A 26724-nucleotide genomic window follows, 5' to 3' on the forward strand; every position below is an offset into this window, starting at 1 on the left:
CTAATTGTACTAGGAGCTCTCATTAAATTAAAGGCATGGGATCTAGGTGCTTCCATTTTCCTGAGAAGAATCTTGAGGTGTTCTTGCAGAGGGTGCAGAATATGTTCTAGTCAGAAGTAGTTTGGGTGGCAAACTAGTTATTTCTCTGAAGATTTAGATTTCAAGCTTTTTATTCTTCCCCTCACCCCTCTTTTTCACTTGTGAAACTTTCTTCCTCTCTCTGTCCCTCCCTCCTCCCCTCCTCGACCTGTTTTTCTACTTTCCTTTTTAGGTAACTGGAGGCCTTTATTGCAAAAATAACAAAGGAAAATGCTTCTGTGTTGTAACTTGTTCTGTCAGTCTCCGGGAAGCTGTTGTTCTCACGTTTGCCTCCCTGGTTTGGGTTTCTGAAGACAATTGTTTTATACTACTGGGTAGAAAGCTCTGAAAGGAAATATAGCTTAAGAAAGAGTGATACTTTTAAGTTAACTATTAACCAGATTCAAACAAACTCAGGTGCATTCTAATGAGGTGAACTTGTTGGGCAGTTGAACAAGAACGAGCTCAAGCACCGAAGAATAGGCATGGGAATACTCTATTCAGAGGTACGTGACCACTTTTTGCACAGTAACTGAAGTTATTGAAGGTATGGATATTACTGGATTTGGTTTGTTCCCTTCTCCGCCTTCCGTATACAGGCTTATACAGATCTGGAAGATTTTTCCCTTTTGGAAATGTTTTCCTTTGGCTATTACAAGTTGTCAGAAGTATTGTTTGTAGGAGCAAAGAAAATGTAATAACTGGTGTAATTATTGTAACTTCACAAAGTATGTGTTCAACATTTTTTGTTGTTCTGTATTGAGATCAGAATGATTCTGAAGATGGTGCAAGCAACAAACAACTTTGCAAAAAGCAGACAACTCCTTGGCTTACATTGGCTATAGATAATAAAACAAATGCCTAAGAAAACATCCCGCTCACCCCAAATTGTTTTTGGAAGGTGATTATTTTGGTTTTGGGTTTTTTAGCTTCCTTTTATGTTTTTTTTCCACAGACTGTGATTCATTTAGTTTTTTCCTGGACTTTAGCATATATGTGATATGTAAACCATATAGTTCCATTAACTTCCCATTTGTACACATGGGAACGAATGAGGATTTTTGTCCTGTATGACTGTGAATAGAGTGTGTTGCACTGTTGTTTCTTCTTCTGGAGATAGCATTACATAGCTGTTCCCTTAAAAGATTACATTTCTGTGCTGAAAGACACCCTTTTATTTTTAAAAAGCTATTCAATGAAATCAAGTATCTTCTCTTCTTTCAGTATTACGGGGAGCTTGAATCTGTGCATTCATAAGGTAATAGTTGAACAGACTGTTCTGAAACAATTTGGTGCCTCTCTCCAGATCTACTAATCTGAGATAGTATTGCACAGGAAAAGAGAGTCATCTAGCTTAATTAAACAGGTGTTTAAAGAATTTTCAAACGCTGTCCATATTTCCCGTGTTTATTAGTTAGTATTTTCATATATATTAGTTATCTTTCTTTAAAAATTTTGAGAGACATTTTTCTGGGTAAAGTGGTGCTCATTTCTACAGGACAGAAATCTAGAGAAGTGAAAATAAGAAAGTGTATGTTGCCTTTTCTGAGTAATAGGCATCGGTTATTAGTACATACCTCAGCATCCAAAACATAAATTAGACTTTTCTGTTTAGTTCATAGTGTGCCTTTGAAATAATTTTAGTGCACAGGAAGAGGCTATGAATTGATTTAGCATATTTTGACTTTGCAAAGTATCTCCTTTTTGTCTAAACAACTGCAAAATGCTGGTGTAATTTAGGCAATCCCCTGCAGTTCTCAAAGGCGGAAGCAATTATAAACTCAAATTGTGCTTCTAGTTGCAAGACAGGCTTTACCTTCACCTCCTCTCTACTGGCTGAATACTTTGTCTTTCATACTGTGCCTTTAATCTTTATTTCATATGTGGTAGAACTTGATGAACAGCTCAAGGTTTATCACTAGCTCAGCAAAGCTAAGCAGAGAGGGATACAAGAAACCCTGAAAACAAGCAGAAAAATTCAGATGTGGCAGTTCATCTGGATCCGAGAAAAATACCAGGACCTGACATCAATCACATGTTGCATAATGAATTAATCACCCTCCCCTGAAGAATCAGTTCTGCAATTGAACTTCCTGACAGTGAAAGTTTGTTGCTTTTCTTGCACTTCTATCTGGCAATCTATCTCAGCCATCTTGTCTGTCTTGTAAGTACTTCTCACCTTTACTGAAGCCTTAGATAGATATTGAACAATTAAATCCTGGTCTGAAGGGCTTGCAGAAGAAGTATTGTAGAAAGAGAGATTTCAAGAACTCAATCATTAGCATATGTAACCTTCAAACTCCAATTTTCACTCTCCAGTGTCTGTTATTTGCTTTTTTCAGACAGGCAAACTGTACTCTCGTTCATGATTAGCCCTTATGCTATGGCATGGAGAAGGCACACTTGATGAAGGTGAAAGGAGTTTGGTGTTGTGATTCTCCTTTTTTTCCCTCCCTTCCAATGTATGTTTTGTGCAGCATCATGCTGTCAGGCTCATCTTCTGTATCTTGTCTGAATGCTGGGTGGTGCTGCAGATGTGTGAATGAGAGCAGAGGTGAAGGGCTTTGCTGCCAAACACTTCAAAGAGGCACTCCCTCTTTACCTAAGCTGGAATTCTTGGTCCTGCTCCCACTCCCTTCACACCTGAGCTCGTGTTTTTGTTGCGTGCAGTTTGTTGTGCCTGTGCCAGGTCTGCCCTTCTACCTTATGGAGGTGGGCCAGGTCTGTTGTGACTTCTCTGGGGCAGTCAGAACACTGAGATTTATAAATAATGTGGTGTAGGCAAGAATAGTCACTCTATGTCTTGGAGTGCAAGCCTCTCCAGAAGTTGTGAACTCAGTTCCCACTGATACTTTCTTCAGAGTTTTTCATTGTAGGAACATTGGGCTTTGTTTCTCACACATCCCTAAAGTAGATGTTATAGATGTTATATCTGTACTCTGCTTGCCAGTACATCTCTGACAAGGGAAGCTGCAGGGGTTCTGCTGGCTGTCCTCCACTGCCATCAGACTTCTGCTCTCATAGTTCTGCTCCTCTCTATAGCTAAGCCCAAGTCTGAGACCTGAGCTTTGGATTCTTTGGATATGACTTCCACCTTGCATGTGATCCCAGTTATTCTGAGTACATATCCCACAGGTTTATTTCCCTGTTGTATATGATGGGTGGATAACAATAACATAAGAATATGACTATTATAATATTAATAACCATAACACAAATCTGAAGCTAATTGTTAAGTTTTATCACTGCTGAGCTACTCTTCTAACACTGTGGATAACTAAGTGAAGTTTCTCAGTCTTCAATCCTCCCAGATTTTCTGTAGACTTAAAGGAAATTTGTTTTCTTGGGTTTTGGATGGAATCTGCTTCTAATACCTTACATTGTTCTAACTCCATAATTGGCCTCCCTGCTGATATTCCAGATAGGTGCCATCTAATGCTATGTTTGTAAGAAACTCCATTGATTGTCTTCTGAGCAAAGCTTGGAGAATTGTTTAAAGCAGACTTAAGAACAGATAGTCCTCATTTAGATAGGGATGCCAGAGTGGAGACCCAAAAAAGTGAAACATGGAAGACTGATTTGTGGCAAAGTCTTCACAACCACAGAAATTCTGGCATATGCTCAGGCTCCAGCCTGTAGCCAGTCAGGTTTTGTATCCATTCTGCTGCTACTGAAAAGCTGTTTGTCTATTTTACTCTGTAGATGAATAGAAATCTCTTTATAGTTTTCATGCTAAATTTCTTGGCCAGATATAGCACCTTTTTCACCTTGCCCCTTGAAATTAATTGGGTCTTCTTTAACACTTACTCTTTAATTTATTTTGGAACTCTACAACCCTATCTCTCCCTAGCCCAACTAAACAAATCAATCTTTCTTCAGGCTCTTCATATTCCTCAGTTGTAGAGATGTTTCATGCTCCTGCCATAGGTTGATCTCATTTTTGGACCCAAGCCACAAGAACTATCCCAGCTAAGTGCCTTCTGTAACAGCTCTCTTCTCTTTCTGTGACAGAGACTATCTAATATAGCATTTGCCACTGGTTGCTGTTTCTGTTGACTTTCTTAGACAGGTGTCAGATTGCCACCTACTTGTAATTTTTCTTATCTTTATGCTTTGCTAACACATTTTGAATCCCTATTGGTATTGATATCAATATAATGAACTTATAGTTGTTTGTATTACTTTGTTCACTTACTTAAATATTCTGCTACTGTGTTTGCCCTTCTAGTCATGTTTGCCAATTTGGGAAGTATGCAAGTTTGATCTATGGGACTTTTCACCTTTTTTGACTAAAAGGGGAATTTTCTAAAGTAGAAACCAACAAAGTGGGCCTCAAAAAATCCCATAAAACCAGAAGAAAGTTTGTCTTTTTTTTTCTTTAAACAAAACCAGAACATATTAATACAGAAGAGAATAATTTCTACAAAACCCCCACTGCAGTGAACAATAATAATAAGTTAAAAAATACTTTAAGTACATCAGTTATCCATGTATTAGCTGTAGGAATGGATTAGATTTCCTTCCTTACATTTTCTGTGCCCTAGATGTTTTCTGAGAACAGCCAGTTTTGGTAGGTAAAATAGAATGTGGGAGTCATGTGTGCTGGTCTCTGTGCGTGACTTCAGTCCTAGATAATGTGGTCTCCTAGGAACTGGTATGTACTCCATCATTATTCGTGGCTCTAGAACTGAGTTCAACAGTAATGTAAGGTTTAGAAAAAGATTCTGCAGGTTAGTGACTGTATCAGTTCAGAAATGCCTTGAGTTTAATGGTCTACCAAGTAAAAGTCTTTGAGGCAGTACAGAATGAACAGCCAAAAAGCTCATCGTTTGGTGACATGAGTTGCTGAACTAGCGAGAATTATTCCAGAAAATAATAAAACTGTGTGGTAAATGACTGCAATTTGAGCAGATGTTCAATAAAGCAGCAAATCTTCTGCATCTTTAAATAAGCAAGGCAATACCTAAAAGCAAGAGTAGTAGGGAAATCAGAGGTGCAGGCAGACTTCACTTGATCTTCTCTTTCCTGAACATGAAGATACAGTACTAGACACCAACATGACAGAGAGCAAGGTTCTCGAGAAATCTAATCGTGTAGATGGCATCTGTGTGCAAGTCACACTGAAAGGGATTTAAAGGAGGGTTTTCTCCTCAAAATCCTTAAAACAGTTCTGGTCCTGGTGGAGTGCAAAATAATAAATGACATAAGTAGACTTTTGTGAGAATACAGGCAGATGTGCAAATTACACTATTGCATGTATTCTTTGTAGATTTTTGTCTGAAATAATAAAACAAGAAGTGGTGCAAGGTCTGCTAAGCATGTAAATACTTTCTTTGTAAACAAATGACTTCTCTTATGCAGCTGTCCAGAAGTCACGATACTAGAGGGAAACTTGGGTTGTTGATCAAAATTTGGTTGAAATGAAAGTGTAAATAAGATGAATACTTTTAATATGGGGTGAGGGGAGAGGGAAGTAACTGCAGGCAGAGTGAGGAATGAACTCTGAGTTCAAGGTCAGATCTTTTCATGTAATGTATTTAGGATGTGAAAAAAAGGAGAATTGAAAGGAAAAACTGTAGACAATATTTTAAAAAAATTCCTATTTTGGAAAATATTGAATAAAATCCTTGGTATCAAAGACAGAAGAAAAGAACCTTAGTCTCTTTTTGACTGGTGAATTCAAATGTTACCAGTCTGTCCTACTTCTCATTGTTATTTTATGCTTGTACTGGACTGTTAGAAACTAGTAGTACTCCTGCCATTCTCAGACGCTCCTTAATCTGAATTCTTGCTGCTGGAGGGGGAAGGAATTGCAGTTTAGGTCAAAGATGTATAAAAATACTAAGCAAAAAGTTGAGCAGCAAGCAGTTTTCAAAAGCCAAACAGGATCTGAGCAGTGGCATACAGACATGGATTTTTTTAGGTGCAAAGTTTATCTTCAAACTTAAAAAGAAATATCGGGGTGGGTGGCTTTTTAACTTTCAGCTGAAATGTGATTCTGTTCTGAGAAGTGACAAGTCAGGAGTGATACCTCCTGTTCAGCAGTGCTCAGCCAAAGTGAAAGTCTCTTGTACAGTCAGAGAGACATGGGCTTGTCCCTGCTTGCTGCTTAATACACTGACCAGCTTCTATGAGATCAGAAGCTCTTTTTTTTTTTTTAATGGCTGCACATAAACCGGATTTATCTCTTGGATTATAGAAGAAACATCCAAAATGAGCAGAGAACTCATTCACTATGCAAAGGCTGTGTGACCTCTGAGGCCAAGGGCTGAGAACTGCTGTGTGACCTCTGGGGCTAAGGGTTGAGAGCTGCTGTGTGGCAGCTGCAGCCGTGTCTCCTATCACCATCTTCTGGAAGTCACCAGAAACTACAATCTTTGTCAAGTATTTCAGGATGTGCAAGCAGTAAATCAGAATGGGAAGTATGGATGTCTTAATGAAACACGTAATGATGAATAATATCTTTTCCCTTCAGCCCATTTGTCAGGCAGCTTATTACAACAATTTTAATAAAGTTCAGCTCCTTTTGGAGAGCAACTGCAACTACCTGAACATCCAGGACAACTTCAGTGGAGACACCCCCTTAATCTGTGCCTGTAAACAGGGGAACAACAGGATAGTTAGCTATCTTCTAAGAAGACATGCTGATGTCAACCTCAGAAATAAGGTTAGTGTCCACTGACTCCTTCGTTGTGACTATTATTTCAGATTCTAGAAGTGCAAATGGACACACTTGCAAGCACAAACAAACCTGAGGGTTTTTTCCTACTGAGGCATAACTCTCAAATTATAATTCAATAAACCTATATGTTTCTTTTACTCTCCTCATTTCTTTTCTTAACTTGTTAATACATGCAAGATAATAAAATTGCAAACCTGAATTTTTCTCTGTTCATGTTCTCCAGTTAGGTAAGACTGCATACCGCCCCTGGTCCCCATTGGGTTCTGCCTGCTTGCCCATGCAGCAGCAGTCCACATTCCTCTTGCCCTCCCCCTTGCATCTATCTCTTCTGTAGCCTTTTTTCCACTGCCTTTTTCTTCACGCTGGCTAAAACAAAGATCTGAACAAGAGACTGACAATATTTCACAAATGTGTCCCTGAGGAGAGATTGGCTCAACAGAAAGATTCCTTATTTCTTCTGCAGACCTACATTTTTTCATGCTACAGAGCAGTAGCATGACAGGTAATGGTGTCCTGGGGGGCAAGGAGGGAAGCCTTCTCTGTCTTCCTACCCTGTTCCCTATTTTAGGAAACCTATCTGCCTTGCTGTTTAACCCCAGCCAACAACTAAGTACCATGCCTAATGGGGTAAGAAAGTTGTTTTTGTGACAAATTTTCTGCTGGGTTACAAATAAAAAATGGCTGGAAGATGTGTGGTCTGACTTAATTAGTGATTTATTCTTACACTATTAGGGGTGATAACTAGCCAGGAAAAAACGCTGCAGCATTGTCAATTGTATTATAGCATCTCATATAAGGCAATTTTTATCAAGTTCCTATACACTTATGGGCTATCTTACATATCTGGTCTCCAGTGCATTTGTTCATTTCTTTGGAGAGCTACAAATGTTCATGGGGCCAGTGGAATATTCTATCCCACCTTTTCTTCTCAATGCAGAAAGTTCTTCATCTTACCTCAAAAACCCTTCAAAAGGGGTCAGTGTTTTACACTAAGATAATTTTTATTGCATTTGTAGACTTTTGCTAGCCGTGCCTGTCTTTCTTGAATGCCTCCCTGCTTCACCTTCACAGGAATAAGGCCCTTGAGCACAGAGCTTAACTGTGGTGCTCAAGACGGAGAATGAGGAGCAGCAGGTGGCACAGAAGGGCTTCTCTGCTTAGTTTGGGCCCCTGTGTCACACTGTAATCTAGTCTGTCAAATTCCAGTTTGACAACCTACAGGAAGCTTAACACTAGCACAAAACAGCCTTGCCCTTTAGTTGCTTTGATACAAAGTGGGTTTTATACTCTGTTCTCATTAAGAATCTGCAGTGGTTCTTGCTACTTGCCTGTATTTCTCAGATGTCCCAAAGGAGATGTCCTAAAGTCTCATATGTCCTTGCTTCAATAACCAGCACCGTCATAAGAAGGACTATGGGCATTCTTCCTGCTGATTGAACTTGCTGAGTGGTTGTAGTTTCCACATGAGATGTTTGCTCTGTCCTTTGACCCTTTGCAGCTGTGTCCAAGTTTGCAGACATGCACAAAAAGTTCTTTGGATCCCACATCCTCCTTGCGTGTCGTATAGTTCAATTTCCATGGCCCTGTGTGTGTTAAATGTGCCTCTGCTTGAAGGAAGGAAAATACATGTGTCTTTTTCTGCTTGAAAATCAGAGGAATATTACTAGTAGATAGTGAAATTTAAAATGGTCTGCTCTTGACAATATTAAACAAATAAAGTCAGATCAATGAATCTGGTACTAATCAGAGTTATTTTGTGTTTAGAAGGACCGCACTTGTCTGCATTATGCTGTGAGAAAACGGTTTACCTTCCTTGACTATGTGCTCATCATAATCCTCATGCCAGTTATGCTTATTGGATATCTTCTCATGGTGAGTCTGGATGAAAGTAGGAAAGACACTGTTGTTGGAAGAAATTTGAACTTAGAAGTTTTTGTGCACAGCCCAGGCCATGGAGAGGGAAACGGGGCCTCTGTATCCTTGAGCCTGCTTCAAGAAGAGCAGTAAACAATAGATAGAATGCGGCAACCGTTGGGAGAAGCAGGTAAACACATTGATACAGAAAAGCATAGTTTTGAGAGAAGCACCAATCCAGCTGGTAGCACGCCCTAGCCACTGACCTATGATATTCCTGTACTATTCATAGACTGAGAGAATATGTGATATGTGTGTGTGTGTAATGTAAACAATAAATCAGAACACTGATCATACTCCTATGGAGGTTACATCATGATTCTCACGCCGGAACCTGGCCAGCTCCAAAACCCAACATTTCTTACTTTACACTGTATCTTTCCTTTTCCCTTTATCACATTTTTCATGGCAGTAGTTCAGGCCAGGACCTGTACAGAATATAGAACTGCTTTCTTAAAGCAAGGAGTGGATGGATGAGTACAACAGAAGAAGCAGGAATTTTGCTGTGAATATAGCTGGTGCAGGAACATAACTTTATCAGTACCTCAGCCTAGCATTTGCAGAAGACACTGTTCTATTTTGAAAATCCCACTGTTTTAGCCCAAACTTACTTAGCACTATATGGAGATGAACTGTCTTACTGTGTTTCTCTTGCACCAAACAGGTCTCAAAGACTAAACAGAATGAAAACCTGATCAAGATGTTGCTTAGAGCTGGAGCTGATGTGAATGCTACAGACTCTGTAAGTGATTCATGAAAATGTAAATGTAGTTCTCTTGCATGCAACATTTCTAAACAGAGACTATAGAATCTTCTAGCAACATAGTCCTGCTTTCAGAGTGGGATCAGGGAATGAACTGTCTGTGATGTACAAGGAGAATTCAGTGTTTTCCCTTGACACTTAGGCAACAGTTTTTCAATGTACTAATGTACTCAGAAATAATCCCCACTGATCCACAAATTCTCCTTTTCTGAACAATGTCCTCAAAAGAGAATTCAGGCAGGCTGGGTTGAGATACTTATGTATTCAATATCTGATCCAGTGAAGATTCTAGTGATATAAGGGTCTGAGTTTATCAGCATTTATGAGTTCTTGTACTGAAGCACATTTATGGGCTAGACCCTGTGTCTTCCCTTAGACTTCAGAGTGTGTTGATCTGTCATATACAGAGTCCTGTATTCACTAGACTACTTGGGTGTAGTAAAGAGCTACTCTAAGATAGAAAAGAAGACCTAATTTATATCAGCAACCAAATTCTAAAACACTGAAGTGTGAGCAAACAGTATTGCTTAAGACCTAGCTGAGATCAAGGGCATGAAATCCTCTGAAATTAGTAAAGAACTATTGACTTCCTCCTAAAGGTATCAGACCGGTTTTAGCAGCTGCATTCCAGGGAAAGAATGAGGGTTTTTTTGTTCCTGTTGCCCTTATGACAATGTATTTGTTTTATGTAGTGTATCGTGGCAGGAAATGGTATGTGTGTTTCGCATTCAACTGTCAGAGGAAAACCAAGGCTACAGGAACTTGCTTAAGGTCTACTAAAGAATTCATAGAGCTGAAATTCATCTGCTTCTGTCTCCCTTCAGTCTGGTAGCACAGCCCTTCACTATGCTTGTGAAATGAAAAACCAGGAAGTCATTCCTCTGCTACTTCAAGCTCATGCAGACACTTCTATAAAGAATCAGGTAAGAAGGTGAAATTCATAACTATGTTCTTATCATGACGCTGAACCAGTAGGTTTTACAGCAGTTTAAAGAAAAAGGTGTTCAGCTTCCTGGCAACAGAGTTGTTTTGTGTTTGGTATAAAATATTTGCTCCACTGCCTTTGTTAGCAAGAGCAACTTCAAAGTACAAATTTTTCATTGCTGGATTTCTACCAGTAAACACTGCCTGTATGTCCCCTGGCTTGGCATGTCTTAGCTATCTTTATGGTCCCTCTTCTTAACTCAGACTGCTCTACAGTTGTTCCTAAGAAGCAGGCTGAAGGGGAGTGATAAGCCTTTTAGGTGCTTTTGGTGCTGTTAGGCACCATTCTTCTGAGAGGCTAAGTCAAGATGCTCCTGTCACCAGAATAGCTCAAATGTTGCTCTGAGTGTATCTGCATTACTGAGTTGAGGTGAGCAATATATTCCCCATGTTGCTCTTGAATCCAAATCTTAGCTTTGCTCTGCACTTTTGGATATTAGTCCCGGGAAACAGTGAAATGGCTCTCCCTACTGGATGGGAGGTGTCCGTTCCTGTATTCAGTCAGAGTAGTATTAGACCCAACATGTTCTGAAACCTTTGTTTTAGGAGAATGAATATGACAGGGAAACTTATACAGGAGAGCACTGCATCTGGGTGGCCAATTCAGGAAAGCTTTTTGTACTTGATCAATATCTATCATATTGCAATGTATTTCATCTGTTTCTTTCAGGATGGGGAGACTCCCTTAGATATAGCAAGAAGATTACAGTTTCACAACATTGAAAGCGTGCTAAGAAAAACTTCCTAGTCATCAAGGACTCTGAAACATGCAGAAAATTACCTCATCTGACAATACATTTTGCATAACAGCAAACATCCTACAGAGGATGAGTGCTGTTACTTGGTAAAGACTTGGTCACATTCACCCATTACTTGCTGTAGACTTTGACAACTTTGTGTGAGACTTGACAGTTCCCCCAAGGCCACGTGTGGGCTGGAAGGAGTTGATTTGATTTTACTGAGCCATGAATGATTACAATAGTGTTCAAAATACTGCCTTTCCCATCTGCTTCATTGGTTTTATTAGTTGACTTCTGCAGACTGTGGATTTCGAAAGCTAGTTATAAAATATCTGGAAGCCTAACATTGCATATGATGGTTGGCAGACAAGGCAAAAAATAAAATATCCTTTAGAGTGCACATTACTTGTTCTATATGAGAACTAATCAATATGCTACAGCAGTTATACAAAGTGTGGTACCCTTACTCTAAGTATTTCTCTTCCTACAATGGGACTGACTGGGAAAATAGATCTTTCAGTTGAGCACTTTCTCTTTCCATCCCTCCTACAAGTTTCACACACCTTAATTCTCAATATGTTTATGTTGCTACAAGGGTAGGATTATCTTCTCTTTTTTTTCTCTCTCTCTTTTTTTGGTGTTTTTTTTTTTTCATATCAGACACAGCAGAAAGAAATTCAATGCCTAGTTGGAGACAATAAAGAAAGTCAGTTCCCAGATCACTTTAATCTATTAAGAAACAGTAATGAAAATATATTTGGCAAAAAAATAAAAAAAAAAGAAAGAAAAAGGTCTCTTGCCACCTTTCCAATATAAACAGTGTACTAAAGAAAAAAGAAGTCAATAAATGAAATGCTGTTGATGGGAACCAGAGGTATCCTTCCCATGGGACTGGACAGAATAGGATGCTTCTCAGAGTGGTGCATGCAGCAGGGGATAATACCAATAATAATATAATAATAAAAATAATATACCCATGAGTCTTCTCTTTCATAGGTTAAGGCAGAAGAAAACCTGCATTTGTAAGCATTGTATTAAAGTGGCCTGGTGCTTTGTGATTTAATAATACAGCAATAAAAGGGAATCTCCTTTGGAACACTGCTGTACCTTGCCTTCTTGATCTAATGGGTCTTTATTTCTGTTGATAATTTTGGCCTTTTCCGGTAAGCTGTCAGAAGTGCTGCAGATAGATCCCATGAGTAGCATTGCTAATGGGTGCTACACTAGATGCATAGACAAGCTAGTGTACTTTTCCTGTGTTGAAGAAGACACATATTTTTCAGTGTAACTATTCTATTCAATGCCAACTCCATTGAGTCTTGGCTGGGCAATATGAGTTTAAGGCTGCATGCAGAAACACCCCATCAAACAAAGCTCCATGTTGTGGCCTGCAATAATGAGCACTTTTTGTATGTAATCTGGGGACAGACACTCAGCAACCAGATCAGCTTGTAGGTGAGTAGATGTGAGGCACTTGCATGGAAAGTGAAGATGCCATTTCTTAGGGCTAGTGGCTAGAAAGGAAAAACAACTCACTGCTTTCCTATGTTTTAGAACCTGCCTTAACAAAGAATGGACAAGACACAGAACAGTCTAAAAGTCAAAGCTGGTATCTCAGAGTGCTTGCAACAGCTTCATTGCCACTGTCAAGAATAATTCCTAGGATGGAAACTGTATTGCCTGGAGTGCACCTTGCCAGCTGGGACTACATCTCCTTATTCCTCAGCTTCCATCTGTGGTCTTCAAAACTGAGGGTTTTAGAACATGTGAACAAATATATGGATGCTTTGCAGGCATGAAGGGAAGAGGAATATTTCTATGAGTTTTTCTGAGGCTGGATTCCTTGATGTTTGGTAGTCATCTGTTTTCTGCTCAGGTTCTTATGTTCGAAGATCTCTTGGCTATGTGGACAGTGAAAGCTACTATAAGGAAGGGAAAAAATTTTAAAAAGCCAAGTTCTCTGTAATTTAAACAAAGATCCTCATTTCAACTGAGAAATGACCAAATTACACTTTTGGATCTCCATAGGAAGAAAAAAACTGGGCATTGGAATGCCTTGATACATAGAGATATGTGAGAACAACAGAATTTGGGCTTAGGAAAACCAGTCTTGTAGAAATAGAAGGTGTTCAGGTTAAGTGATCCCTGCAGTATGTGCTCAGATATATTCATGTTTCCAAATTTCATTCATATACATCTCAAACTTCTCAGGAAGATACCAGTCACAGTAATACCATGGAAAATTTCAAACAAAGAGGAAAGCAAGAAACAAACAAGAACAGATAAATACTTATATAGGTATCCATTATGTGTGCCTGCGTGTTTACTTCTTCCCCAGATACCATCTTTTTTTGCCAAATAGAAATTTTAGAGGTTTTTACTGAATGAATCAACACTCTGCACTTGGTTTCAAAAGTATTTTGCTAGTAGTTCAATGATCTTCGTATACATTTTCTCCGTTGCATCAAGGCCCCAGATGAAATCAAGATGTCCCCATGCAGGAAAATGCTCATGGTAAATGAGATTAGTAATCTGAGGAAGTAGCTTTGCTGTGTCTTTTGGATCTGCAAAGGTGTCCTGTCCACCACTCCAAACAGCAGTTGGAATGGTTATCTTCTCTACCTCGTACACAGGAGGAGCAGTCTGTAAAAGAGAGAGAAGGCTGAGTAAATGCTGTTGCATCAGAAGTTATGTTTAGAGAAAGGATTCTGTGTAAGTATCTCTCCTTCTCTTTCCCTTCTGCCCTTCCTACAGTAAAACCGTAAGGATGAAGGCCACCCTCTGACTGTTCATTGCCCCATTCCCTGTCTGTTATGAAAGGAATGACTGATTCTATTCCTGTATCTTTCTGTAACACATGGCTAAGAGTTGTCCTGCAGTTTGATACCAGCTTGCGCCCTTCAGAGGTGAGAGCACAGAATGAACAAGGTCAGCGCTCATCAGTCAAGGACAGTGGGGTTTTTCCCTGTGTATACTCAGGGTGAGAACATCTATAAGTTTCATTGGGGCATGAAGTGCAACTGTTAGTTTTCATGCATGGAACTCAAGTGGCTGACTATATCTCTGAAGCCTTTCTGTCTGTCAAAAACAGCTTGTTCTGGTATAACACAGGACACTGCAAATAAAATGTGCTGGTTAAGAGTGGAATGATTGTCAATCCATCGGAGAGCTCACTGTAACTGTGAAGTTCATTTTCTCCCTTAATTGAAAGGCAAGCCCTAAAGATTTTGGGGAAAATGGAGAGCCCTGTACCCATCCAGTCCCAGGACTCAGGTGTGGCTCTTAGTCTTTTGAGAATGACATTTAAGTTAGCATGTCATTGGACACATCCCTGAATCAGTAGGGGAGGCAAAATGAATTTCTGTTAGCTGTCTGCAAGGGTCTGCCTATGCCATGTCTGTGAACAGACTTTTGTACTTATGCGTGTGATTAGGTTGAAACATTACCTGAGACCACTCTCCCCCTTGGTAGCATTCCTGTGTGCTAAAATTTGAATTTTTCTATTTTTAATTTCACCAGGATCCAAGAATGAATTCTCAGGGAAATCATGTTGCCTTACCTGGTTGTATTTCTTCATGTTTTCCTTAGAGCCGTAGTCGTAAGCTCGAAATTGGCCTGTATGTATTACCTATTTAAAAGAGCAGAAAAAATGAAAGTGATTGGAGACCAGAAGTACAATGCAGGAAGCATTTTCTTGCCTGTGATATAAGTCAAGGCTCAAGTAGTGGACTGTGTTACTCCCCCACCTTTCTCTGGTTGCAGGCTTCCAGTGTATTGAGGATAGATATAGGGTAAGTGGCTTCATTCCTTTTCTGTTGCTAGCTTTCTGTCATGGTCCTTATCTTCCACCTTTGGTATGTTTTGTTAATTAAAATTTTGCTTTACTACCTTAGGTAACTAAAGTTGGGGTGCCTGTTTGTGATGGAGAGTTGGGTTCAGTTGTCACATGGAAAGAGAACCCGAATGACTATAATGTGTCAGGGCTATTAGTAGTCTAGTGTAATACAATATACCTTGGAGAACTCGTAAGTGAAGAGTTAAGTACGCATACATGGAGTTTTTTGTTTGTTTTGGTGATTTTATTTTTTGCAGAAATATGACAAGTAGTTTCATTTGTGAGTGGTTGTATGTAATAAAGGCCGAGAGAAAACCAAGGTCTGTCAGTTTAAAGTAGCTAAGTATGTGCTAGAAATCTGCTTGCTGTGTTGCCTTTGCTTTTTTGTCTTGCTGTATCTGTGTTTGCTTTGTTAGAGGCTGGCAAAATAGACTGCAAAGTCACTAGCTGTGAGTGGTTTTTCTCCATTTCCTGGCTAGTTGTATCCTATGGGACTGACTGCTGGGAATCATTGTCAGGGGTGTCTTCAGGAGCACGTCTGTATTCTAGACCACATTAAGTGTGCAGGTGCTCATGGCAGTGGCTGAGAAGGTATGATGGTCAGTTTTCCAGATCCATAGTCTTCGGATTTCCATGTAGGCTATTGGTTGCATAAAAAGCAGAAGTAAAAGACTGTTTATACATCAGTGCACAGTTATACCTGTTGCCAATGAACCACGTTCTGTACTGATGTTCCAGCTGGGGAATGTCCTACGTATGTATCTATTCGACTCTGAGAAGAAAGCAGAAATTTTATAAAGAGAGAAATTCAGTGCTGTGACAGAATAAAACTGTGAAGAAACTGAGCAACATACTGCTGCTTTGTTAAACCTCCATTTTAATTGGTTATTCCTCAAATATCAGATAGAAAACTCAGAAGCAGACTGCAGAATAGTTGGTTGAGAGTATGCATCTGCACACCTTCTCCACAAAAGCAGGCCATTCCCCAAAGATAGTATAACTGTGGGATGCTGTGCTCAGCAAAAGCAGAGAAAAACCTTCCAATCCTTTCAAAGTAGTCTTCCCACCTCACACCAAATTCCCATGCAGGTATAAGTCTTATGAAGATTTGTTTTTCTCTTCAATTTACTCCTAGTCCTAAAGAAGCCAGCTTACAAAACTGGTACACTTTATTTGTGTTTATATTTTTTATAATTCTGTTAGGGAGATGTTCCAGTTCCATCTTCCAAGATTCTTCCTCAGCCATGTTATCTTGCCCTAAGAACCATACTAGTGACTGGTTAAGGTCTGCAGTTCAAAAGGGCTGCAATGCCTTGAATTGCTTTTGCACTGTAATTTTGATTCTAACTGCTTTCCCACATGTGCTTCTAAAAGTAGTAGATGGAAAAAAGTGGGCCCCAGTCATTACAGGTATTGCAGTAATAAACATTATACAGGCCAGCTTTTGCACTTTGACCACCATGTCCATATGCTGGCAAGCAAAGGGAAAACTCTCCTGTCTCTCCTGTCCCCTCTGACTGACACATTACTGTTTGTGAATCCCACTGTAGGTGTGCTGTACTTCTTAACACAACAGAAGGACTTTGTGTAGCTCTGCACCCTGTAGATCGAGCTGTTTGGTCCAGTTCTAAGGTCAACAAAATGTGACAGTGCCCCTTGCAGTAGTTCTTTGGGACTAAGTTTTGGTGCAAGTGAGAAGTAGAGAGAAAAAAGGGGCTTTTTTATGTTCTATCTCTTCTAGTGTTCAGAGGACCTCAGGGTCCACATGTCAAGGAAGGAAACTGGCAACTGTATTGTCAAGAAGAAATCTGGCTCCATTCATTGTCTCTTTTTACAGAACATCTCTGTGTGACCAAGTTCCAGTTGGCTTAGCACCCAAAGAGGGTACATCTATTGACATACACAATATAGCTTTAGTCAGAATTCAGTCCTTTCTTTCTGGAATTGGAATGTGCCTAATTGTTGGTCCCAACCATCATTTAACTCTAGCCATGCTGCCACTGTTGACAGCATGCAATGTCCTGGCATTCCCTCGGTCTTCCAAGAACTATGTTGTGGTTTATGTACATTTACATGCATGATGGTAACTAGATAAGGATAGAGTGCACAAGTGTAACCTCCAAAATCATTTTAGTTCTTCTTTTACTTTGAGTAGGTGTTCTTGCATATACTTACCGTGTTCAGATTTTTTATGCTGCCTCCAGCTATGTAACAGAGAACATGGGCACAAAACTTATTCAGGGTTGTACATAACCGCGTCACGGGTCCTTTCAGAAATCCAACCTGGTGCATGGTTCCTTTGCTGCCAAATACTAACTGAAGGAAAGGAAAGGCACAACACTTTTTTTTTTCTTGTTACAGAAGCATTTTATGCAGGAAATTGTAGCTAACAGCCTAGTCTCCTAATGCAGCATTCAGTTTACCCTCACAGTACCCATAAAACACTCTTCCCCATAGTGCATCATTTATTCTTCCTTTTTCACATAACTGTCATCAGTCCTGGAGGAAGCCATACTTCTATTTCTACTGTAGTGACCTCAGTGCCTACTCATTTTTGAAGTTCCAGATATTACCACGGCTGTTATTGCAGTTCTGGTTTAGTTCCTCCTGCATGAGTCCAGCAAAATATTAGTTCCACAAGACAGAGTTTTATTGCAGCCTTCAGCTGAAAGCTCTATATACTTTTTTTCCCCATAGATTTTGGGAACAGATTTTTCAAGAGCACTCAATTCATCCCAAGCTCAGTGTCTGCATGTCACTTGTTTGGGAATGCTTTGTCTCAGGCTGAGTGAAAACTGTGAAGGTTAGTCTAGCATTGGGTGTCTTGGAAGGAAAAATGACATACCCTTAGCAGTGGTTCAGGAAGACTTGTCATCTTAATCAGAATGCTTGTAGCATGTGGGCATGCAGTTATTGCACCCAGAGCAAAGAACACTTTCACCCGTTGAGCCAGCTCAGGGTATGTAGAAAATGCTATGAAACCTGCAAAAACAGAAGAGACAAGCCTGAGTTAGTGAAGATATCTTCCACAGATAAAATAAATACATAAACAGTGGGTAGCGATACCAGATTTGCAGTCTGCTGTTCATGTTTGTCTGTGCTGCATGTTTTGTTTAAGGCAAATTTTGAAGAAAAATTATGAAACTAATTTTATTTGGGAGAAAAAGTGCATTCTGAGGTTTAGAGGATGTCTGAGCATTGCCTTCATCAGAACCGTTTTTGTGGCAACATGTCAGTGAGGTTTTCCTGACAACATCAATTCCCTCTGTAGTTCAAGAAACTCTCATAAAAAAATGAGCTTTTCAGATTATAGTCTCTAACCTTCTATGCATGTTTAAACTTTCATGAACCTATAGAATAATCACCTGAATACTGGGAGCATTGAGTGATTTCAACTAATTGTTTGCATCACAGGCAGCTGAGGAAAACCTAGATGATTAGGTTTTTTTGCCATGAGGGTCTTTAAATACTCTTATGAGAGGCAAAGAATGAAAAGTTCTGGAGTTGTGACAATATATGATTTTTCCCACATTTCCTTCTCTTTTTTCCTGGGCTATTTACACAAATGAACTGGCAGTTGCTCATTTCTAATCAATGCCCATTCATGGATCTTACACATAAACCAGAAATATCAAGAACTTTAAGTTGACACTAGAAGAAAGTTAGCTGCAGTCAGAGACCATGAAATAAATTAATGCTAATGGTTAAGAGAAAAGAAGCTATTAATGTTTTTCTTTCCTAATTTTCAGTCTCTGGCATTATGTTTTTAAACAGTAATGAGGCCAGTTATAGACACTCATGAACTACACTTTAAACTGTAAGATTGACATTAAGACACATGACTTAGTAAAGTTGAGGTTGTTTTTCCTTGACTTCTGTTAACTTAAAGTATGTATTTTATTTGCTGTTTTATCATTTTAGTTTTTCCCTCCTGTTCACAAGGAATAGGCTCCAAAGGAAGTGTTTGCAGCACCAATGCTGACAGAGCCCAAAAAGGGAAGCATTTGGACAGTGCTCTCAGGCACATGGCATGACTCTTGGGGCTGGCCTTGACAGGTTGTGACCTGGGCTTTGATGATCCTTGTGGGTCTCATCCAACTCAGCATATTCTATGATTCTAATTGTATACCTTAATACGAAAGAAGAAGTTAATAAACATTCATGTGTATAACTTAATGAAAATTCCTATCGCTGTGAAAAATATCTGATGGTACCTGAAGTACCCAGTAAATGACCACTTCTACATCTCTAATTATTTAAAAATTTAAACTATACCTGCATCTGCTATTAGGTTTATTTGCTTGTTAAGGGTAACCAAAACTGTTTTTAGAAAAGTTTTGCATATATTCAAAATATCAACCCAGACAAATCTCTATGTTTTTCTGGTGGTCTACAAACAAGGAAAACAGCACAATCAATGGAAAGACCCACCTACTAATCAGACAGGAAGACAAGCCATTGTGAATAAGTGTCCTAGCATTACCTGAAGTTGTGCCTTCAGAGTGACCAACATAGTATACCTCCGTCTGTCCAGTTTTATTCATGATGAAGTACAGCTCTGCTGGAATATCATATTTACCCATTTCATTGAAGCTACAGGAAGAAACACAAAAAGCTTGCAGATGATTCAGCCATCACAGTATGAGTTACTGAATGTCAGTTTGTTCATTGCACCAAGCAGGACCCATTGAAGGATGAGGTTGCAGGTTGTGTCTGCATCTCTGCTTGGTTTGGGGAAGTGGGCAGAGGAATGCAGCTGCACAGACAGGCTGCCTGATGCCTTGGTCTCTCTATGGAGGGGGTCCCAGTTTTGCCTGACAGCTGCAGCCCTTGGGGGACTGAATTTAATCATTGCTTTCACCAGCACGGGTTACAAAACACATTGCTTTCTTGGTTGACTTCAACTGTGAGAGATTAGAGATTTCTAGGCAAGGCTGCTCACCCTGTTCTAGCTGAGGTTCTTGCTCTCCCTCTCACAGTACTACCTTTTCCTCAGCATTCCATTTAATTTCCCAGTGTCTGAAATCTCTTCCCCAGCAAATACTCCCAACTCTGAGTAGCAGTGAGCATCCTTCTCCATCTGGTTCTTTACTCTCCTTGGTTGTTGTAGATCCTGATGCTGGTTTAGGTAAAAGCCATCAGGCTGAAGTTATCTAGTCCCCTTGGAGTTTCTGTGTTGAGTAATTCTCTCTACAGAGTACCTGAACTTCCAGAATTCTTTCTGGGAGGGCTTAAGTGTCTTGTGTTTTAAAGACCAAGTGTTTCCTCGGCTGTTTCCCATCCAGACATCATAGCCAGCATCTGCGAGGAGGAAGCCCAGGCTGTTGTTGGGCATGTTAGAAATCCAGTGAGTAGCATCTCCTAGAAAAGCATGCTGTAGAAAGACTACAGGTCTTTGCCCTGAAAAAGATTAAAATATTCCTATATTGGAACATTAATTAATACTGGAGTGCAGAGTTCAGCTTAGGAGAGGTTTTCTTCTTCAAGGAGTTCCCAGGAGAACTATACATAGATATTGTTCGAAGAAACCTGAAGGTTTGTTTCATGCAACAGTAACCAATTTATGACATTTCATAGCCATTTTATGACAGGTCTGGCAAATAAAGAATTTACTGAGGAGGCCTGTCCCCACCTCCTCTAGCACTGGAAAGCCAGCTTACAGGCCTTTATGCTGAAACCATCTACCTAAAGCTGAGGAATGCTGAAGGCATAATAGTATATGGAAGACAAAATAAAATTAATCCAAAGAAACATATCCACCTTTAGGTAATGACCTGAGCAGGGCTGAGAGGCCCCTGTTTTAACCTCTCCAAATAGGAGAAAGCATCCAAAATAAACCATTCTATAACAAAGAGTAATAAACAAAGTAGCAGTACCCAGGGTACCTCAAATTCCAGTGAGAAATTTTTATTGCATCAGCAAATGGGATGGAACCGATGAAATGAATTTGTTTTTCACTGATGACCTTATCTCTTACCTCCTTCCGCAAGAATATCTTCATCCTTCAGAAGCCTGGAAATCAGTTTTCATATGCCTGACCTCAGAGGCTTTCTTATCAGACTTCTATTATTTATTTATACTACTTAGGGTGTTAATGCCAAATCTCCCTAAATCCAGTTTACCAATCTCTCCCCCAGCCCATTTGAGGGAAAAAAACCCAAAAGCGAGAAAAGAAAAAAATACTAGAAAAGTCTGGAATAAGGCAGAGACAGTGAATTTGCAAACTTCAGATGAATTCAGTGTTCAAGTCACATTCTTGACTAGGTGCTGCTATGGAGATGGAAAGGTGTGCTACATGCGATTGCATGTACCAAGGGGAGGAGTTGGCTTTCAGACCTTGCTTACGTCCTCTAACTGTGTCGCACCTGTATTTTGGCTGTTTCTCCCAGCAGGAATTCTGTAAACAGCAAGAATGTATCCATCCTCTGTTGTAACTTCATATTCCTCACTGGGGTACCCATGATATCTGATAATTTCACTCTGTGGAAAATCAAAGAAGAGTTTGCTAACATGCAAGTTGTCCTGTTCTGGAGGGTGACCAAGATGAACAGTGTGAATGTGTGGGATGTGTGATGGTACTGCAAGACCCCTGGCCATAATGACCATGGTTGAGAATAAATATTACAGGTCTTATAAAAACATGCAGCAAAGTCCTCTCCAGACCTGCTTAGATGGTAGTTGTTCAGTATTAGGCTCCCTGGTGTGGGACAAAGCAGAACTGCACTGAGTGACTAATTTTTTGGGAGATAGTGTGTCATGTTTTTCAAGGTTGATACAGATCATACCTTTCTACAGATTAAATATGCAGCCCTACCTGCATAAGACAATGTAAAAAGCTATGGGAAGGGTCCATAAGGAATCCCTTCTTGCCAAATGTGGTTAGGCAAGCCATACAGGCAAGGCAAACAAGGGTGGAGATCTTGTCAAAGGAACTTATGAGACCACCTACACCTAATTTCTCTGAGGAAATCTTGGGTGATTCAGGGCAAGGCATCTTGAAATAGCTTGTGTTGTGAGAATATGGTCTTTAAAGAATGGGTTCAACTTCCTTACCACTGAGCAAACAGATTGTTACAGAAGGGCAGGCCTTTTAGGCGCTTTAGCTTAGAAACCAGCCTTTGCCTCCACTGCAAACAAATTCTTCTCTGTGGCAGCCCAGACAATTCAGATAAGGAGAATCAAGGCTTCTTCCAGGCTGTTACTGGAGGGTTCTTTGTTGTGTTGCCAGATTTACCCTCCTCCCTTTGTGCAGTAGCCCAAAATATCAACATGAGTTGAGAAAGCTGGCTGCAAGCAGTTGTCATGAGGCATTACAGGACTTCACATTTATCATACATCTCTTGGGGTTCATCCTAAATGCATGAAGCAAAAGTTTGTTGTTCAGTTTGGTATGAACTGGAGCATGTAGTCTATGCTTTGGCCACAATCCAGGGGTGAGTCTGCTTGCTGGGATCAGAATTCAGTGGCCTAGATCATCAGTGCCCTGAGGAGGTTCTGGGAAGTTGCCTAGCCTTGGAGCCGAAAGTACCAGCCAGCACTCTCCATTGCAGTGCTATGTATCTGCCTTCATGCAGTAAGTCCCTGGCACATTCAGAGCCAGCCCTCATTGTGATGTTGACTCTAAGGCAGTGGTTTTGGAAACAGCAGGTTGGCAAAATGGGAAATATAGAAGGAGCCCTTCTTAGGTTCCTAGCAAAGACTTAGTTATGGGACAGTAGTAGTGGTACTGGGAGAGAAACTTTAGAAAGAAAAGGACTTACAACGTTCATAAAGCATTCGGGGTTGCGAGTCTTCTTGTACGGGCTTGTGTCGACACTCAGAGTGAAGCGTGTTGTGAATCCTGCTGAAAAGGCAATTCCTTGGGAGCAGAGCAGCATGAGTAGGCACCACATCTTGGGGCTGTGTGAAAGAGCAAATACAGGAGTGTGTCTGTTAGAAAGAGAGTGGTGCAGAATTCAACTGGAAGACCAAGTGGGGAGTCTCCTGAAGGCTGCCCTAGGTCTGTTTCCCAAGGCCTGTTAGAATAACTACCTCTGTGAGAGGAGGCTGTCTACAGCTCACCCTGTTTAAGAGGGTTGCAGAACAGGAGAAGAAAATACTTGGGGATACCATGCAATAATATGCCTGAACACTCTATAGATTACAAGGGAACTGTGGCTGATAGACAAGGCCAGCTCTTGATACAAGCCTAGCAGAAGTTTGACAAGGAAGCATGAGTACCTCAGATGACCATCACCCAGCTTGTCTGCTTTTTTCTGTCTCTACTCTTTTTCCAGCAGAAGACGTGAAAGAAGAAGAAGAAAGTATTATTTGTTTCCTGTCTCCTCAGGAATGAGGTAAGAGCTTCAGAATGGGGTCTCTTTAAACCTGCTCTCTCCTCTTCTGTGATCAAATGTCATTCTTGGGGCTGTCAGTGCTGTGCTGCGGTGAGGGATCAGGTAATGAGGCTCATGAAGGGGCCAGGAGTGATTCAGAGACTCTATGAGATGTAGTTGCCTTAGGGCAAAATGCTTGCAGTGGTTCAGTGCCAGCTTGTGCTTTCATCATGGGGTGATGTGCCACAGACCAGGTTCAAGTTGTTTGAAATTAGTTACTCTGAGAATATGAAGCAAACAAAGTGGCTGTGTGTGGCTTCCCAAAATCACCATGAGTCAATTCCCAGTCAGCTTCACCTCTTGGCCACCAACCAAGCAGCCACGAGCAGTGAGCAATGGATCCTGAGACTGCCTTTGTGTTGCCAGGTGCCTGTCTCCTTTATCTCTTAGAAATGTCTATCTGCAGTGCAGGTCTTGTATTGGTCGTGGGGAATTGAGACCTTACCCTTTCCTGGGCTGACTGAGAGTGCCAGATTAGCTTTTCTGATTATAAATTGCAGAGTGCAGCTGATCCAGCACCAGTTTATGCAAACTCCACCTACAGTAGGAGTAGGCCATATGCTTCTGAGCTTTCGTCTTTATTTTCCAGAACCGAGGACAATGAACGCTGGAACACTTATCTCTGAGCTTCCCAGACCTTTTTTCAGCATGAAAATTTTGACTCAAATACAGCCTAAGAGAGGGAAGAACAGATTCTGTGCCCCAGAAAGTTACTGAGTGTGGGATTATGGGCTAAAAAATATTTGGAGAGCAAAGGAATTGCTCACAATTTCAGTGCTTCTTTCCTACAAGAGAGCTGTGGGTAGATAGGGCAGAATTTTTCTTTCTGAAGAACTGTACAAAAAAAATCAATGCATGAAGCTCAGTACTGTGCTTACACATTCTTGAAAAGCCCTTAGAAATCTAGTTTTTGTTGTATGCTGTTCTTGAATGTGTGTAGAGAATGAGGACTGTGAAGAGAAAAGTAGCAGTTGTTCTGGATGTATATAAAGACCATAAAGATCAGGCAGGAGTCCTAAATGTTCAGCAATAGAATCCATGGACAAAAGGTACACCTAATGCAGTGTAAGGCTTCAGCTCATCAAGGCATCTTGTAAGATTGCCTCACCAGTAATGACCAGGGACATCACTGCTCTTGTGAGCTTGGTTTCCTCAGAATAAGAGGACACACTTCTGTGACCACGGTGTGCTTGTGTTAACTCACCTTTCTGTCCATTTTGTAATTAACTTTTGATGTAATCGTCAAATATCGACCAAGTTCAGCACTGACATACAAGCCTGTGAGGTAATGGGGTTCACAGGAGCTCCTGGGGACTGTTTGTCAGAGAAGGACTATTCAACAGGGTTTAGCCTGCCTGGGCGGTAGGAGGCCAAAGGCAGTTGTGTGTCTGGCAATCAGCTGAGCAGTCAGCAAGAGTGAGCTGGTCAACTTTTCAATGTCCATGTAGCTTCAAAGCAGCCACAGCATGCATGGTTTGTGAAGGAATTTTTTAGGAGCTCTGTCTGTATTACAGGTTCCATTTGGCAGTTAAGCAGACCCAGGAGACAAGTATTTCTTAAACCAGGCATTGGACATGGAGAATGCAATTTTTAATGAAGAACAGAGGTTCTCATGCAGCCACATGTTTCTTGAGTCTGCTTCTAGCATAAGACATCTGCTATGATGAGATATGGTGCTCTATGAAGCGTATTTGTATTTGGAAATGTTCAATATCAAGAGAAAATAAGAAAGTATTCCCTGTGAAGTTACAGGGAAGATGAAAAACTTTTGTGGGAATAAAAGAGTTGTAACCAAGAGATTTTAGCACTCTCTAAATCTCCTTATAGGAAAATATGTTTTGTCTTTTTGTGATATTCAATTTAACCATAAATTTGACTGAACAGATTTAAAGAATTCAAATCTCATGAGTCATCAAACACTTGAAATGAGGCAGCATTTGCAAGCACCCAAACTTGAAAGCTGGCATCAAAACACATTCATTTGATTCTCTTTGTATATCAAATACTTCTAACTTTCTGTTGTCAAAACAGAACGCCTCACAACTCACGCAGTGCAACACTTTGTTTTGCTTTCTGCTGTTTTATTCTGTCCTAGTGGGAATAAAATATACTTCCCTCTCCCTGCATGGGGGATCTGATTTGGAATGAAAAAATTCTGCTAATGTCTCAGTTTGTTTTCAAACGCAGGTTAATTGTGGCAATGCGCAGGCTAAATTATTCCTCTTGTTAGGGAAAACTTTCCTCAATGCACTGTATGATCACCTGGCTTAGCTGGCATGGCTTATGAACTTCCAGGTATTCACCTTTGAATGAGACACAGCAGGTTAACTACTACCAATCTTGGCAGGCCATGCTTTAGGAATAAAGACAGGAGACATGAACAACTGTTTTCATCTAGTGAGGTGAATTTGTAAAACAACATGCTTAGATGGAAAAAATAGTTAGAGAAATGCCTTTGAAAGGTCTTTAGATACTTCTAAGATTCAAACTGATATGCAAGAAATTACAAAATTCATCCTTCTATCCTTGTGCCTTAAGCAGTCTAAAATTTATTTTGTAGAAGCTGTAAGGCATACACGTACCAAACAGAACAACAACTATGACTAAACACGTATGAGAATTTGCTGCCTTACTCAGTAACAAAACATACATGTGCATTACACAGCAGGAACAGGACGTCCAGATTGCACACTGTTGCAGTACTGGGACATTCATTACCTTGTTCTCAAACTCAAGAAAACAAGTAGAGAAAATATAAATAATTTATCCTTTTCTTCCTTTTGTGCAGCTCAAAATTCTTTGTCTTCTAACTTGAGCAAAGAAGTACCTCTGCACAGCAATAGGCTTACAGATCAGAGAGGCAACACATTGTCTATTTTTACAACCAACTGCACAAAAGCAAGACAGCACATTTTTGTGGAGATAGAAAAAAGACTATGAGCATGTATGTACAAGCAACTTACCTCTGCTTTGACTGCCTTGCTTGTGTCTTCTGCCACAGTCCCTGGTCTGTCTCCACAGGCAGACTGATTCACTGGCAGAAACCTGCACCGATAAAAGGAAGTCAAAACAAAATGAGCACTTTAGGGAAGCAGCTGTGAGGGTCATGAGCTGGCAGCATGTATTGTAGAGCGTGTTTGAGTGCTGATTTGGCAATGCTTCAGAAGTGGGGAAATCTTTGTGATGAAAAAATCTTCTTGTTTAATTCCCAAACCCCAAATGCACCACGGAGCAGGAGAGTTTACAGAGTATCTACAAATCAGTGGTTAGGATGTTTAGCTGGGACTTGGGTCTTCCTATCCACTGGGACTGTGGCAGATCTTGACCAGTACTGTTGCCCAACTGAAGGGCTG

General features: G+C 40.3%; 2 protein-coding genes across 3 annotated transcripts; one reads left to right on the forward strand and one right to left on the reverse strand.

Moving 5' to 3' along the window:
* On the forward strand, positions 1-12257 carry ANKRD22 (ankyrin repeat domain 22). Of its 2 annotated transcripts, XM_071564190.1 has the most exons (6): positions 1-584; positions 6554-6745; positions 8525-8632; positions 9339-9416; positions 10262-10360; positions 11092-12257. In XM_071564190.1, the coding sequence occupies exons 1-6, from the start codon at positions 564-566 to the stop codon at positions 11167-11169; spliced, it is 576 nt and encodes a 191-aa protein (XP_071420291.1). In that variant the 5' UTR covers positions 1-563; the 3' UTR covers positions 11170-12257. The 2 variants fall into 2 exon arrangements, with proteins under 2 accessions (XP_071420291.1, XP_071420290.1); XM_071564189.1 differs by lacking the exon at positions 1-584 and having other exon boundaries at positions 2585-6745.
* On the reverse strand, positions 11097-26481 carry LOC139675937 (lysosomal acid lipase/cholesteryl ester hydrolase-like). The gene is made up of 10 exons (XM_071564187.1): positions 26335-26481; positions 22757-22895; positions 21362-21476; positions 20198-20396; positions 19480-19589; positions 17842-17978; positions 17172-17312; positions 15697-15768; positions 14721-14789; positions 11097-13804 (listed from the first exon to the last, which is right to left on the reverse strand). Exons 2-10 carry the CDS (start codon positions 22886-22888, stop codon positions 13571-13573), a joined length of 1209 nt encoding a protein of 402 aa, XP_071420288.1. The 5' UTR covers positions 22889-22895; positions 26335-26481; the 3' UTR covers positions 11097-13570.
* Between the last annotated feature and the right edge of the window lie 243 nt (positions 26482-26724).

Source organism: Pithys albifrons, chromosome 9 (assembly GCF_047495875.1).
Source record: "Pithys albifrons albifrons isolate INPA30051 chromosome 9, PitAlb_v1, whole genome shotgun sequence".
NCBI lineage: Eukaryota > Metazoa > Chordata > Aves > Passeriformes > Thamnophilidae > Pithys > Pithys albifrons.

Coding starts and splice junctions, on each gene's coding strand:
- ANKRD22 (XM_071564189.1), top strand. CDS start 6,494: ATGGGAAGTATGGATGTCTTAATGAAACACGTAATGATGAATAATATC. Junction 9,417..10,261: donor ATGTGAATGCTACAGACTCT/GTAAGTGATTCA, acceptor GTCTCCCTTCAG/TCTGGTAGCACAGCCCTTCA. Junction 10,361..11,091: donor ACACTTCTATAAAGAATCAG/GTAAGAAGGTGA, acceptor TGTTTCTTTCAG/GATGGGGAGACTCCCTTAGA.
- LOC139675937 (XM_071564187.1), bottom strand. CDS start 22,888: ATGTGGTGCCTACTCATGCTGCTCTGCTCCCAAGGAATTGCCTTTTCA. Junction 20,397..21,361: donor GAGAAACAGCCAAAATACAG/GTGCGACACAGT, acceptor AATCTTTTTCAG/GGCAAAGACCTGTAGTCTTT. Junction 13,805..14,720: donor ACATGAAGAAATACAACCAG/GTAAGGCAACAT, acceptor TCTCTTTTACAG/ACTGCTCCTCCTGTGTACGA.